We start from the raw sequence: 14,567 nt of genomic DNA on the forward strand, positions 1-14,567 counted from the left end.
TGGGAATTGCTCTTAAAATATAGTAGCCTATATTGCATTTAAGTATTGAAAGTTAAAGTCTCTATGACTCTATGTGTGTTTTGTTGGAGTTCTGGTGGCCCAAGGAAAGAAACTGTTCTTGAGCTCAAGGAATTAAAAAAAATGTTATTTACGAGGGGGGAGGTGTTGGTGAGACAGAAAAAAGGAGGGGGGGGGGTTGGCGTAGAAGAGGGATGTCCTACTTAAAATGGTTGTCTTTCCATTCATTTTACTGCCTTTTTTTTTTTTTTTTTTAAATGCGATTGGAAGGCTTGTTTTCTTCAAAAATCACCAGCATTACACCATTTATCATCGTCAGAAATTGCAGAAATTATGGTTGGACTTTAAATTTCCGACGGTCCTTGGACACATCATGTGCGACGAACCTTTCATCAGAAAAAAAACAAATCTGATCTTAAAATAGTTATATTTCATCAAAATGACTTTATTCTACATCTCATTTAAAAATAAACCATTTGTATAAATCAACCAGCATGCACGACAAGAGCAAAAAACCGAGGTTTTTTTCATCTCCAGGATTTTGTCTTCAACCTTTAACTTTTAACTGTAAAAAATTAAAGGGTACGTTTTAAATGGTGGAAAGAGATTCATGCTTTTTCCGCCAGTCACACAGAGAGGCTTGAGGAAAAATATTTGTTGCTTCGTGGAGGGTCACACACACACACACACACAAAAAAAAACTGAAGTCACACACCAGCCACCCCCCTTTATCTATCCCCTCAGATAAAGAATGGTATCATGAATTAATGAATAGAGGTACATAATGTAAAATTAAGAATGCTATCAAATAAAAACAGTACAAGAGCAAAATTACAAAAAATACCAAAATAACAATGCAAGCAGTACAAACAATATAAGATACACATACATAGAAAAATGGATACAAAATAAAATAGTATGATGTCGTTACAGTTGTGTAACAAACAAGCTGGCCTGTACACATTTTAAGAAATAAAACATTTTTTGTGCATATAATATTAGCCAAAACTAGAAAATTTCCAAAAGCAGAACAAAAGGATTTTCCAGACTCGCTGGGAATTTTCTTTGTCCCATGATAACTTTATTCCTTAATATATTGTGAAATTCACTCCCAAAGGTTGTGAAAAACAAGGCAGTTACAAATGCCTGTACAGAGGCTGATAGGGAGCTGTCGTCTAGACACATCACATTTTATATCTTTCATTCCTTGATGATGTTGATCTTGATGTTTCTGTCAAAAAAGCGTCCCTCCCCTTCACTCACCTGTAGGTAATGATTAACACAGCTGGTTGATAAAAAGATTCCCCTGTTTAGATATTGCATTTTGATGTAGTGTTTTTTTTTGTTTTGTTTTTTTTGAAAAAATAATCTGGATGCTGTAGTGCAATGCAATTGAATGCAAAAAAGACAATCTTTGAGCCACTTCCTAATGTTATTGATTTATTTATTTTGGCACAGTATTTAGGCCATTCTCTCAAACTAAGCTCAAACTTCAGACCACAGGATATAACCAAAATATCCCTCAGTCCCACATTATGTGTAATTATCCCCTGGTTAGGAATGTGACATAGCCTGAATTCCCCCACAAATGAGACCTAGTTTGTAAAAACTTCTCTGACACATGAACAAGCTTGTAATTAATATGCAGAGAGGTAAGGTTTTGTTCTGTGTGTGTGTTTTTTTAAGTAGGCCATGGTGTGCATGCTTTCATTTGCCTAATGAGCTGAGAGTGAGAGGCGGAAAGTTTTTGTTCCAGAGCTTCATTACGCCTTCAAAATAAAAGCTTTGAGGCTCCACCATGATAGAATACATGGTAAGTCCAGCAAAATTAATGTCCCTCTCTGGTTGTGATGAAAATGGCTTTCACAGACTTGTACAGGCTTTTGAATTATAGCTTTCTGTTAGCTTTCAAGTTAGATATAAAGTCAGTTTTGACTGACATTCAAAGTTAAACAGCAGTCACCGTCCCACAAATGAAAAGCCATGGCCTTTTAAAACAACTGGATTATCATTATCCTTGACAAACAAACCACAAAAATAAACTATTTTTTACTAAAAAACAAAAAGAATTCATCTTGATGGAAAGTCTGAATCATAAAAATACTCATAGTCGGTCAAAATTTTGAAACAATTGGTTGAAAATGTAATTTTCAGAGACACAACATGGTAGCCTAATTCATAATTTTGATAAAAAGAAACTGTTAACATCTAGACAAAACCTAAATGTGTGGAAACACTTCAAAAATCTAAATAACTATGACAATTTACAAAAATAAATAAATAAATATAAAAAATAGGTAAGTAAATATAAAATATGTATAGTATTTGGATTCTAACAATAAAAATAATAAAAATAATAATAATTTGTAATGTTTAACCTACTTTATTTACAAATCTTGAGGTGGCCGAAATTAAAATTTTGCCTTCCTAGTTCATGATTTTCGTCTGTAGGTCTATAGGTCAAATTTTGGAATTGTTAAGTTGTAGATTTTACTTTGAAAGTCACTTTATCATTTACTATCACTATTTCAGAGTAAAATACTATATATTAATTATCTCATAATTTTGACATAAGTTACCGAAGTTACCTTTTTATATTTATTTTGGCGTTCTGACTGCAACTCGTGGCTGCAACACAGCTTTATCAACACGGCTTTTATTTTGTAAATGACGGCCGGTGCCGGAAGTGCTGTCCTCCGGGCCGGAGGAGATCCGCAGGAGTTTGAACAAGTTTCTTCTCTGTTGCGTTGGCAGTTTGACTGTGAAGATGCTTCCCGGAGCGCTGGCCGTGTTGCTGACTTTATTCAGCCTCACTGAGAGCAAAGAGAAAGACTTTTATACTTTCAAAGTAGTGAACAGCAGGGGGAAGTTAGTGTCCCTGGAAAAGTACCGGGGCTCGGTAAGTCTGGGTCTGAACAGATGAATATTACAGTAGGCTATAGTGGTGATGCTGGAGTCTTCACAGTAACCGGTCTCTCTGCATGTCGGCCGGCTGCATGACTGAATGTTGCATGGGAATGTTTATTTATTTCTTCTCTCACTTAGCATGTTGTTAGTAGATGTGACTAACACAGCTCTGCAGAGGATCAGTGTGACTGTAGCCTGCTCGGGATGTCCCATCATGTACCCCCGCTAGCCTACGTGGCAACAGGCCTGCAGAGCCGCTGTAGCTGCAGCAGAGATTTCATTCAAATCAGGTACCGATAAGTAGACAGGATTAGCCTCAGTCTGCATTTAATGGACTGATTTAGTACCCTACATGATACTTCTGCAGATTCTATTTAAGTTTACCAGAGTCATTAAATGAGTTTTAACATACGGGATTTTGTTTGCAGGTAAATTTCCAGTTATGGTGTTTGGTTTTTTTTGTTTGTTTTTTGCTATTAGCTAGTCAGGTTTTGTTTAACACTGTTCATATCAAAAGATAACAAATGTAAGCAAAGTGGAGCTGAATGAAGGAAGTTTGAGATGCATTCATGTGTTGGCAGCACAGTATTAATGTTGTAGGAAAATGTACTTTATATGATAAAGCCTACATATTTACACCTGACCTCTTTTTTCAGTTAATGTGAAGATCTTTTTCAAAAAGAAGTAAATATGCATGAATAAAAATAAACATGAGACCATGTGTAATTTATAGGGCTGACTCAAAAGCTTCAAAGCTGCAATCATTGCCATGGTAATCTATATCCAAATCCATTTTCTATAGCAGTGGTTCCCAACTGGTGGGTTGCAGTCTAAAGGTGGGTCACGGGTCCATTCTGAGTGGACTGCAAGTGACTCACAAACATGTTAAGTTTGTAAAATAACACATTTTATTTTGGAGCGCAGTGAATTTCCAGCACAGAGCTTTTATTTTGAAGTGCTGTTTCCTACTGTAGAGTGTGTGACTAATGGACAGCTTCTTGACAGAGATGGCAAACTAGCTCAATTACATGCAAATGCAAGTATGATGCTGAATATATTAAACTGCATTGACCTTGAACTAATGACTACGGAGAAGTCTGGATGCCATGGCTGGACCATTTGGGAACCACTGTTCTATACCATCCCAGCTGGCCGCCAACGTTCTTAGACGCTCTGTATGATTACATGCACAGTTACCGCTCATCTAGGCCATTTACTTGTACTACTGTCCTTGTCCCAGTATACAAGCACGGGAGAGGAATTGATTTATTGACCGAAGTATGTCCAGCTCTGCTATGATGAGTGGCGACATGCCTCCAGCTTGTTAGTATTGGACCTTTTTCCAGTTGACCTATTACATCACTGACCAAACAATCAACAAACAAGTTAGCTATGGTTAACTAGTGGCAAACTGGTCCCGTGATGGACAACTTTACAGCTCTGTGCATTTCATACTTCCAAAAATGCATGGCTCTGGATGTAGATTCCGCCATGTGGGTTACGGGCCTCTTCTTCTGTTACACATTTAATGCTTTCGACTTCCAGATCAAAGCCCAGGGCGGACACTGTGGAGCATGCTCAGAGCACCCAGGCCAGTTTGGGTTTCAGTGACTGAAAACACGTAGGAGTAATTCGACTCCCGATAGCATTATCTGGGTGTGTTAGTCCAGCTTTGAGAAATTAGATTTAGTGCCATTTCAGTCAGACTAACATTTTTACTTGTATTTTAAAAGCCCAATTTCAGTCAGACTAACACTATAAATCTATTTTTACTAATGTCATATAGACGTACTGATTGATATCAGGTTGAATTTAGGTTGTGATGTTGGGTGACCAAAATCAATGGCAGGACATCTACTGCTAAAGTCAATTTGACATAGAACTCTGATGACAGATGATGTTGATATTTTGTAGGTTTTAAGTTGTGTTGTTAAGTAACAAAAATCCAATGTCATCTTGACGTAGAATAATGACATTTTGTTGTCAGGTATAGAGAACAAAACCCAACATCTGCAAAACGTCACAATGTTAATGTCCACACAGTGTGAAATTCTAACATTGATAGACATTTAAAATATTGTTAATGTGATTTTCATTCCGAGCAATATTTGACGTCTGTCTAACGTAAAGAGTCCATTGTCTTTCTGACGTCATGTTGATGTCAGATGCCAGCTGGGGTTATCCCAAATAGCCCATAAATTAAGAAATGGTAATCCAACATAATTCATTATACATCAACATTAGCTGTTAGTTATTCTCAGACAAGGACATTTAAACTTAGTGAGCGGCCTAGCTTTGTGACTCAGATAGTTTGACCACCCGTGACAGGCTTGCAGATTAGTAGGCAAGATGTTGTAAAAGTCAAGCATTTGGAATAGTTTTTAAAAAAATAAATAGACAAAAACATTAACAAAGATCACCCCCCAAAATATAAAATATGTATCCTGCCCAATGTCTCGGGTTAAAAGGTGTCTTTCACAGATGCTTCCAAATTCTTATAGTTATCATAGCTAGTTACTCATAATATTTGAAACATTTTAGTGTACTGTTGTTTTAAGTAAGTTGCCATGTTATGAAGGATTTGGTTCATGGGGTTTTCAGATACAACACACGTGGAATTGCTTCATTGTGACACTAGATGTCAGCACTAGATGATGGGATCATCACACTGTCAGTCTGTCCTCCAAATTAAAGAATGCATGTGCTCACTTTCCCAGCGATGAGCTGCTCTCCCATCCTCTGCAGAAACTCCTCCTTACTGACTGTGAGCTGAGGCATGAAGCTGTAACATGTATTAACCTGCACTAACATGCTCAACTGTTTCTGTGCCGTGTATCTGCACAGGTCCATCCATGAAAACCTCACTAACACTTAATGTGAAAAGGTAAACAGCAAAGGCATTGATTTGATCAAACATGTTGTTTGACTTTCTGTCTGAATCACAGTGTACACAGTTACATGCGATCTATTGCTGAATTGATGAACATAGTTTTTAGCCACTAATGTCAATTCATATATTGTAAAACAGTCTTGCAATGTATTTCATAGCTGTAGACATATTACATACCTGTCTGTGAGGAGTTTTGAGTTCTCTCCATCTTTGGAATCACTGTTGGTTCATGTTTTTTTTCCTCTGTCAATTCTTTTCTTTTTCTCTTTGCTGATCCTGCCCTAGTATCAGCCAAGCCACAAAATATAAAATGTCAAAAATAAAATTCTCCAAAGAAAAAATCTTATCCTGCTTACTTTTAACTGGCTACCATACTACTCACGGCCAAATTTCACCTTGGAAAATGTAAACATAAGTGCTTTCGGTCTGCTCACGTAAATCATTTGGCATGATTTCACAGGGTATTGGATCTGGTGACAGGCACTAAGAATAACTGTATACAAATAAGCAATCTTATCGCTGATGGTCTTGTTTGTATATGTAGGTCATATAGAGGGATCAGCTTTAAGCTGAGATTTTGACCCTTTTCTGTCAAAATTAGTGTGTACGCACGTTTTTAAATGTGCGAAAACTCGTCTAAAATAGGCATTAGACTGATTTCCCATTACCAGTACGCCAGAGTCACATGGCTCTACAGTAGATGAGTATTCCTCTCTGGGTTTTTTTTTCATTCTTTTTTTTTAACCAGTGTGTCACGTTCAACGTCAGGGACAGGCCAGAAAACAGGTTAGTAAACAATAGAAAGCAGCATGGAGGCCAGTGAAAATGTTACAAAGTGTTACCATTTTTTTAATATATCTCTTAGTTATTCAGTCTCTCTCTCAAACTTGGTGCCAACTAAATTTTGAACGATATTTAAGCGCTGCTTTTATAGAGACAGTACCGGTGACTACTGCAGAGTCATTTGTCCCGGGGCTGAATGCCGATTGTAACATTTTCCATGTTAGCCAGATGTTAACGAGTGGTAGTGTTTATTTGTTTTTGTTTTTTGTTTTTTGTTTTTTTTTTTGTTTAGTGGGAAAGGGGCTTTGCATAACCTGTTAAGAATACCTTGTAGTTGCTTGAAGTTGCTCTTAAATAGAATTGATAAAATAGATTATAGTGTTTCATGTAGTAAAAAAAATCATCACAGAAAAAAATTAGGCTGAGGCTTTGAGGCTCCATCAATTGTGTACTGTTACACTTAGATTAATCTCTCAAGACAGATTCTGCAATCTACATTGTAGAAAGGAAGAATTTTTTTTTTTTTACCGATGGATTTCCAGATTGCACTTAGATTGACCCTGATATGAAACTAAAGATATATTCTGTCTCTTCTCTCACATGCCGACACATCTGAGATAAACACAAGCTAACAAAACTAACAGATGATGTGCACAGAGCATGTCCTGTCCATCTGCTCTCATTCAGGTATATGAACAGCTGTTTATAGTCTCTCAGCTGCTGCTGACGGTTGTTTAGTGACAGTCAGGACTGTTAATCAGAGTTTTTACCGAGTGTTCCTGTGGCTTTAGGTGTCCCTGGTGGTGAATGTAGCCAGTGAATGTGGCTTCACTGAGGAACACTACAAAGACCTGCAGCAGCTCCAGCGGGACTTTGGGCCGTATCACTTCAATGTGCTGGCGTTCCCCTGCAACCAGTTTGGGCAGCAAGAGCCCGGCAGCGACAAGGAGATTGACAGCTTTGTGCGCAGAGTCTATGGAGTCTCCTTCCCCCTGTTCAGTAAAATTGCGGTCGTCGGAACTGGAGCAAACAATGTCTACAAGTACCTTGCTGGTGAGTGAGATGTGATGGTGTTGGTGTGAGTTTTGTTCTTGCATCACATTAAGATGTTTTCTTTATTCAGTAACTGAGCCTGAAGATGACCAGGTTTCTAATTAACACAACGGAACATGGTGGATCATGTCATTATAAAGAAAATGTTTGATATTCAGAAATGACAAATACAACATGGATGGTACACGCAGTATTCCTGTTAGAAATCTGATGGCCTGTCTGCGGGCCCTTCTAAGGTATTCTTAGATGATTATGATATGTAAACAACCGCTGTATTTTATTTTTTTTGTTATTTAAGTGGTTTACTCGTATGTTTAATGCGGACCAATGCAAGATACATCCACCACAGCAGGTTCAATCAATGCTTTTGTCAGACAAAAAGAAACAGTTATTACTCACTTATGAAGCATAATTTTATTCCACAGATTGATATTATCCAGACAAAAATGCTGCTTACACAGTTCACAATGCCATTAGTCCAGATAATCTAAAACCAGCGTTTAGTCCAAACACATTATTACATCCATAGATATCCATGAACTGCCTTCGCATCATTTCAAATGTTCATATTTCTCCACATATCATCCATAATTTCTCCCATTTTGCATGTAAAGAAAATGACAGACCAGATGCCAAAATGGAGGCGAACTCCTGTCCTTTTCATTGACACCTCACTTGAGCCAATAGGAGCTTCCAATGCTGTTGCTATGGCCTTGATAGGCATCGAGAGCCTGTGTTGAAGGAACATACTTCATTCATATTTCTAGGGATCTAGCCAATCAAAGAGCAAATAATTGGCCCCATGGCTTATGGGTCTTGTAGTCAGTGACACTCCGGAGCTCCAAAGGAGATATGAACACTTTACAAGCCCCACAGGCTGTTAAAAATGTACAGAAATGATAAACAAATGGCTCATATGTTGTGTTAGGGGAAATAACAGTCTCTCTTACCAATTTAGGCTTTTTAGAGGTGCTCCTAAATAGATGCCTGTGTCTGTGCTGATTTGTTTTTCACTCACAATCACATTTGTTTCACAATCATTTTTTGGGGGGGAAGTGCCTGAACAAAAAAGAAAACCATGTGTAAAATGTTTCTTTTCTGTGATATTGTTATCTCCTTTGAATTTGACATGATTTGGTCCCATTGTGTTTTCCAGCAAATACCTCCCAGTTCTAGTCATCTGCAGCATCTTTTTTCAAAAAAAATATTCAGGGGAAGATATAAAACCTTTTATTTGAGTGTGTTGAAACTTATAAAACTCAATGAGAAGCACTTAAAGTAATTCTGACTGTTGGGGAAAAAACTCACATCATTACCTTTCAAATGAGACCATGTACATCAGGGGCGATTGCTCTGAGACAACAAGGGAGACTGAACTTCCCCTAATATACACTATTGAATTTACATTAAAATAAGAATTTACATTGCATTAAACGTGCGCTAGGATGCGTTTAATATCATGACTATGATGTTCAAACGTCAGCTGTTTATCACTAGTATTCAAATGTGACCTCCCTGTCATACATTCTCGTATCAGCACGGTGGACACGGAGCCTCCATGCATTCCTATGAGACAGCCCTAAGCAGGTTTTTTTCATGCAGCAAAGCGAGACGCTCATTGGATAAATGCGACAAAATCGTCACTTCCAGGGAGGCTCAGCTTCCCTGGGACCTAATGGAGTGGTAGGTGGGAGAGGACGCCTGGTGTATGCATGATGACTGGAGGAATTGTCTAAAAGGCTGAACCCCTTTGTGATCGACAGCGCTTTAGAAATGCTCACCGGCATCATCGCATTTCGAGCTCAGTCCCATGCAGATATTTGCAAGTGGAGACAGAGTGCCGTCCAGAGTTCCTTATTTCCATAAGCGATATAGCTCATTTTCAAACCCATCTGAAAATCTTTGAGGTGTGTTTTGCTGTGGTTCTATGGCATGAGTGTGGTTGAAAAACATCTTCAATTAAATGTTCCTTTAATAAGTTACTGCCTCGCTACAATATGACAAATTTTATGATGTGAATTTAAAGTGAGCTTCCTGTTTGAAAGACCTTCAGCCACCACTGATGTACATGTACTAAAAATGGAACAAGAACAGTTTCCACTTTACTTTGGGTATGCCTTGGATGGGCGTTGTAGGTAGCGAATTTTGCAGGATGCTTAAAATATTTGACACTGAAATCCCATATACAGATAAATTACAGTGTTAATTAATTACATGATGATTTTATTTGTGCTGGTCAACTTAGTGGGGTCAGGCGAAACTGAACATTTGTCCACTGTTGTTTGACATAATGTTTTTAAATTGTGCAGGCTTTCACTTCTTTTTCTTCTCTCATTGTCTGCAGAGTCTTCTGGAAGTGAGCCTGACTGGAATTTCTGGAAGTATCTCATCGATGTAAATGGCAAAGTGGTTGGTGCATGGGGACCAAAAGTTTCTGTCAAAGAAATCCGACCCAAAATAGCTGAAATGGTGCGGCAGATAATCCTAAAGAAGAAAGAAGAGCTATAACCTCCTGTTAAAAGACCCCGTAGTGTTTGGGTTAGATTTAAATTCATTGCTACATGGACCAAAGAGATAAACTGAACACATTTATTTTGCTTGTACAATCAGACATTGTTCAGTAAACCATTCAATTCAAGTCACATAGCGAAAGCAAGTGTTACTAGCTTTCTGAAAGCACTGATGAAACGCCACTATGTTTTTAAATTTAATGTTAAGTTTTATACCAGGTGAATGACATTTGAAGCTGCAGCTTGAAGCCAAAGAGCTCTTGTTCTCCTATTTGTTAGTCTTGTGGATTATGTGTTTGGTTTTGTATTCACTCTGATTTGTGGAATAAACATTTACTACAAGGGAGATGCCTTGCTGCTGAGTTTGTTACACAGTCCTATTTCAAAACATTTTAACATTTCTTTGTTCATGATATCACCACATTGGGTTGTAAGCTGTAAGCACATATTAAGTCTTTTGTAGTGTCTACAGTAGTAGTTGTCAGTAACTTCAAACTTGATGTTGGTAAAACAGAATGAATAACAGCTGAAACAATGTACAGTACAGTGCATCTTCACAGGAGAAGTTAGAATTGTTGATTTTCGTTGTGCACCATTAACTTAATGTCAACGCTTAAAGCGACACTTACCTTTCCGGGAATTCTACGCTTTTCTTTGTGTAGGTTAAAATGCTATTAATAAGCTTATGGCACACTAAAATGTAAGTGAATTCCACCAGAGATAAAAACTCATAATTACACTATTCTCATATGGTTCTAAGAAAACTCTGACCAATCATTGCATTCGGACTGAATGCAAAGATTGGCCAAGCGTCCTGTCTGTCTTCCCCACGTGGAGGTCTCCGACTGACGTAACCACTCGCGTATCAAAATCATTATTTTTACAAGTTAGACAGTGTGCGAGAGTTTTTCTATATGAAAGGGCTGATTAGACCTTAAACTCTGAGACCTCCTTCTTTCTCTGTTGCTTTAATAGCACGTGGACTGATTTCTGTGTAAAGCAGGTGTATTCAAATTACCCTATGCTAAGCCCCGCCCCTTTGTGATGGTTAGTCAAGCTGTCACAGTTAGCATGGATCCCACAAGAAACCCCGTTTCCACTGTGCAGTCTGGTACACTACAGTTGTTTGCTAAGCATTTTTTACGTTTCCACTGTAAAAAGTTGTGGATGGTACCAGTGGATGGTACCTTACCGCTACCATTTTTGGTACCCCCTCTGCTGCAATGTGAATACATTAGCACACCTTAATTGTCTCTCTTGGTTGACATACATACACTTATAGTAATGAGTGGATCTTCAAGCATTTAAACATTTTGACCTGATTATGTGAACTGCATATATTCTTATCCTCACTTGGAGAACAAAAGCATTGCAGAGCCTCATTCCTGTGGATTATGGCAACATTTGACAACACACCCCTGCACTTGCTGAAGATGGACTAAATGCTCAGACCTGCTATTTTTAAATATCCCATTTCCACTCTTGCTGGTCTATATTTTTCTGAAATGTTGGCGTGCAGCCTAGTTCTGTGGATGATAAATGAGGTGCACTCTTACCTCTGTGTTACTGGTGATGAGGAAATGCAGCGATCGCTGGATGGAGCAAAGTGATAGCAACCCTGCCACATGTAAGAGTGCTGTTTGTGGTGGAAATGCTAGGGTCTAGGTACCATGTCTGAAGGGTTACTTTTGGTTCCAAAGGTACTATACTGAAAGCGTTTGGGGAAACGGGGCTTAACTAACTGCACTCCCTGAAGCGATATCAAATTTTTCGAAAAACAAAGAAGCAGACAGAAGGGTCTACAAAATGTGTTTTAAAGACATATCCAGAATGTAAAACTCACACAGCAGCAAGAACAAGTTAAAAAGATAGTTGAAAGATGAAGGCTGTAGTTGAAAGATAATTGAAAGCTAAAGGCTATAGATCACAGTGCAAAAGTGAATCACCACATCACTGGTGATCGGGAAAGAAGATAATAAATATAAAGGGAAATTTTGATGATATTCAACCAGCTGTGCATCAGCGTGTGCAGAGGAATGGTGTGCGGCCTTCCCCTGTGCTGCCAGCTGCAGGACCTCCACCAGCAGGCAGTCGGGAAGCTGCAGGAGAGGCCAAACACTGTCCACCTGCACACACTGCAATGACTCACAGCTGGTTCAATATCGACAGTTTCCCTGCTTCCCTGTAGAACAGGTTGGGCCTTTATTCACTGTTATCATCATTAATATGCAAAAGAAGCATGTGTTTACATTCAATAGGCTATATCTTCAGAAGCTAGCTAGCTAACCCTACACTTTTCAGGTTCTTTTCGGTTTTGGAATGGTGAAGAAACCTATATCTCCTTCCAACCTCATGAGTATCATTATTACATTTTCCCCAGGCACAAAGTTTAGCTCAAAATCCACAAAACCAGCCTGAAAATAAAGGACAACTGAAACGATCGCATAAGAGTCTATGAAGCACAACTGTGTTGCTGTCAGACCCTTGTTGGAGCTGGCCGATACTACACTATGATCAGTCTGCGTACGAGGAATGAGACTTAGAAAAGGTTCAGTTAGCAGCCCACAGGCCACATCCAGCCCAGAAGCCATCTCTTAGTCATCTCTTAGGGATGAGTACCAAACTAAAGAGTCCCGGGGCAAAATTATTAAAGACTGTAGTATCACTAAGCTCAGACGTTATCAGTACTTGAAAAAAAAAAAATTTGGTTTCATTTATTGTAATGGTGCAGCCTCTCTCTTGTTGTTTGCATGTTGTGGCTGACTACATAAAACACACACACACACACACACACACACACACACACACACACACAATGAAACTCGAAGATAACTCAAGTTGATGACAACTCAGCTTGTTTATGTAAGTGCAATTATACCTTTGCCAATACTTTATCAATACACACACATACAAAAGTTTACACAAGATGAAAATAATACCAGTCATTGCAACCTTGTCATGTCTGGTAACTATTTGTAGGCAGACTATCCAAATGAAATGTTTTCATTCCATTCCAATTTTTGTGTGGACTTGCCATCATACAGTAAATGGTTTCTACCAGGAGAGGGCACTTCTGTGCCTTGTTAAAAGTTCCTGTCACTGGTTAAAGCAGCACTGTCACTGTATAGCAACTAGTTTTGAATTTTGGCTGTCAAAGTATTGGGTCCACTTGATGTGTGAAACAAAATCTTTTTCTTTTTTTTTTTGTTATTATTATTATTATTATTTCCTAAAATGAAGTATTGCATTTGTATAATTTGCAGCAAAAGTTCAACTAAAAAACAATGTGAAGCATTTTTACAGCTTCTGTCATAAGTAATGATGAACTGCCATAAGCAGGAGGCATCCTGTACCATAATGTTTGTGTTTGTAAGAGTGGGATTGTTGTGTATGTGGAGTGGAAGGAAAACATTTGCATGTGCATCACTTGTATCTTTGAGTGAAGTCCTTCATCCTTATATTGAAGGGGAATCAACAGTGATCTCCAGCAGGTGTTTTGAAAAAGGTAACATAAACCTGGACACTGCACTTTTGTGACAAGTGAAGACTGTGTTTGGACTCATTTTTGCATTTTAGTGTGATAAAGATATTTTGTGGGAAATTTATTTTGTGGGTTGTGTGGACATTTTACCTAAATACTATACTACTATACCGAATAAGTTGTCCTAGTTAAAGCAAGTTCAGAAGACATACTGGGTCATTGTTTCTGGAGAGACACATCACCGTTAAATTTTACAAATGTCATTTTACAGTGTTTTGTGTAGCACATACAGAATACAATTTACTCCCATTTTACTGGAGTAGTGACAGAGAGAAGGGAAAAGGGGGCATAATTCAAAGCTGTGGCACATAAAATTACTCTCAATGCAAGACACCAATAGATGAAAGACAGAGTTTTGTTTTTCTTTCACTTTGTCCACAAGTGCCTGCTCAAAAGTCTCTTCAGTCCCTTTCTCTTTGATTTCTGGCTCTTTTTCCCACCACTTCGACCCATTCTTTCCTCCATCTCCTTCAAATATAAAGTGATAATGCAGTTAATTAGCTATTGCCCACAGAGACAGGTCTGCCAGAGCATTTGGACCTCTTTCCGCCCCATCTTCCTCCTGAGGTGAATTAGGCATCAGACCTATCAGTAGTTATCAAAAATATCTGTAAACATGTAGACAGGCGCTGGGTGAGGTCTGTCTGTTCTCTGGACATAAACCAGCAGGTGACATTATTATTTGGAATTAGGCAAAGTAAGTGTCACGAACATTCAAATGCAGGGCTAAGTTTAGTTTCTGTGGTACGGGAGATATGATCATTTTGCATCATGTTATAGGTCATTTGGCCACCTTAACAAAACACACATTTCTGCACACAGATATGTAGATTTGAAATTGTGTGCAGTAGAAGTACATTATGAG

The 14,567-nt window shown here is 38.4% G+C and overlaps 1 protein-coding gene across 1 annotated transcript; it reads left to right on the top strand.

The window, feature by feature from the left end:
* The first annotated feature begins 2,709 nt into the window (after positions 1–2,709).
* gpx7 (glutathione peroxidase 7) lies at positions 2,710–10,505 on the top strand. The gene is made up of 3 exons (XM_033621238.2): positions 2,710–2,917; positions 7,390–7,651; positions 9,996–10,505. The coding sequence occupies exons 1-3, from the start codon at positions 2,786–2,788 to the stop codon at positions 10,157–10,159; spliced, it is 558 nt and encodes a 185-aa protein (XP_033477129.1). The 5' UTR covers positions 2,710–2,785; the 3' UTR covers positions 10,160–10,505.
* Positions 10,506–14,567: the final 4,062 nt, after the last annotated feature.

The sequence above is a fragment of the Epinephelus lanceolatus genome, chromosome 6 (genome assembly GCF_041903045.1).
Source record: "Epinephelus lanceolatus isolate andai-2023 chromosome 6, ASM4190304v1, whole genome shotgun sequence".
Taxonomy (NCBI): domain Eukaryota; kingdom Metazoa; phylum Chordata; class Actinopteri; order Perciformes; family Serranidae; genus Epinephelus; species Epinephelus lanceolatus.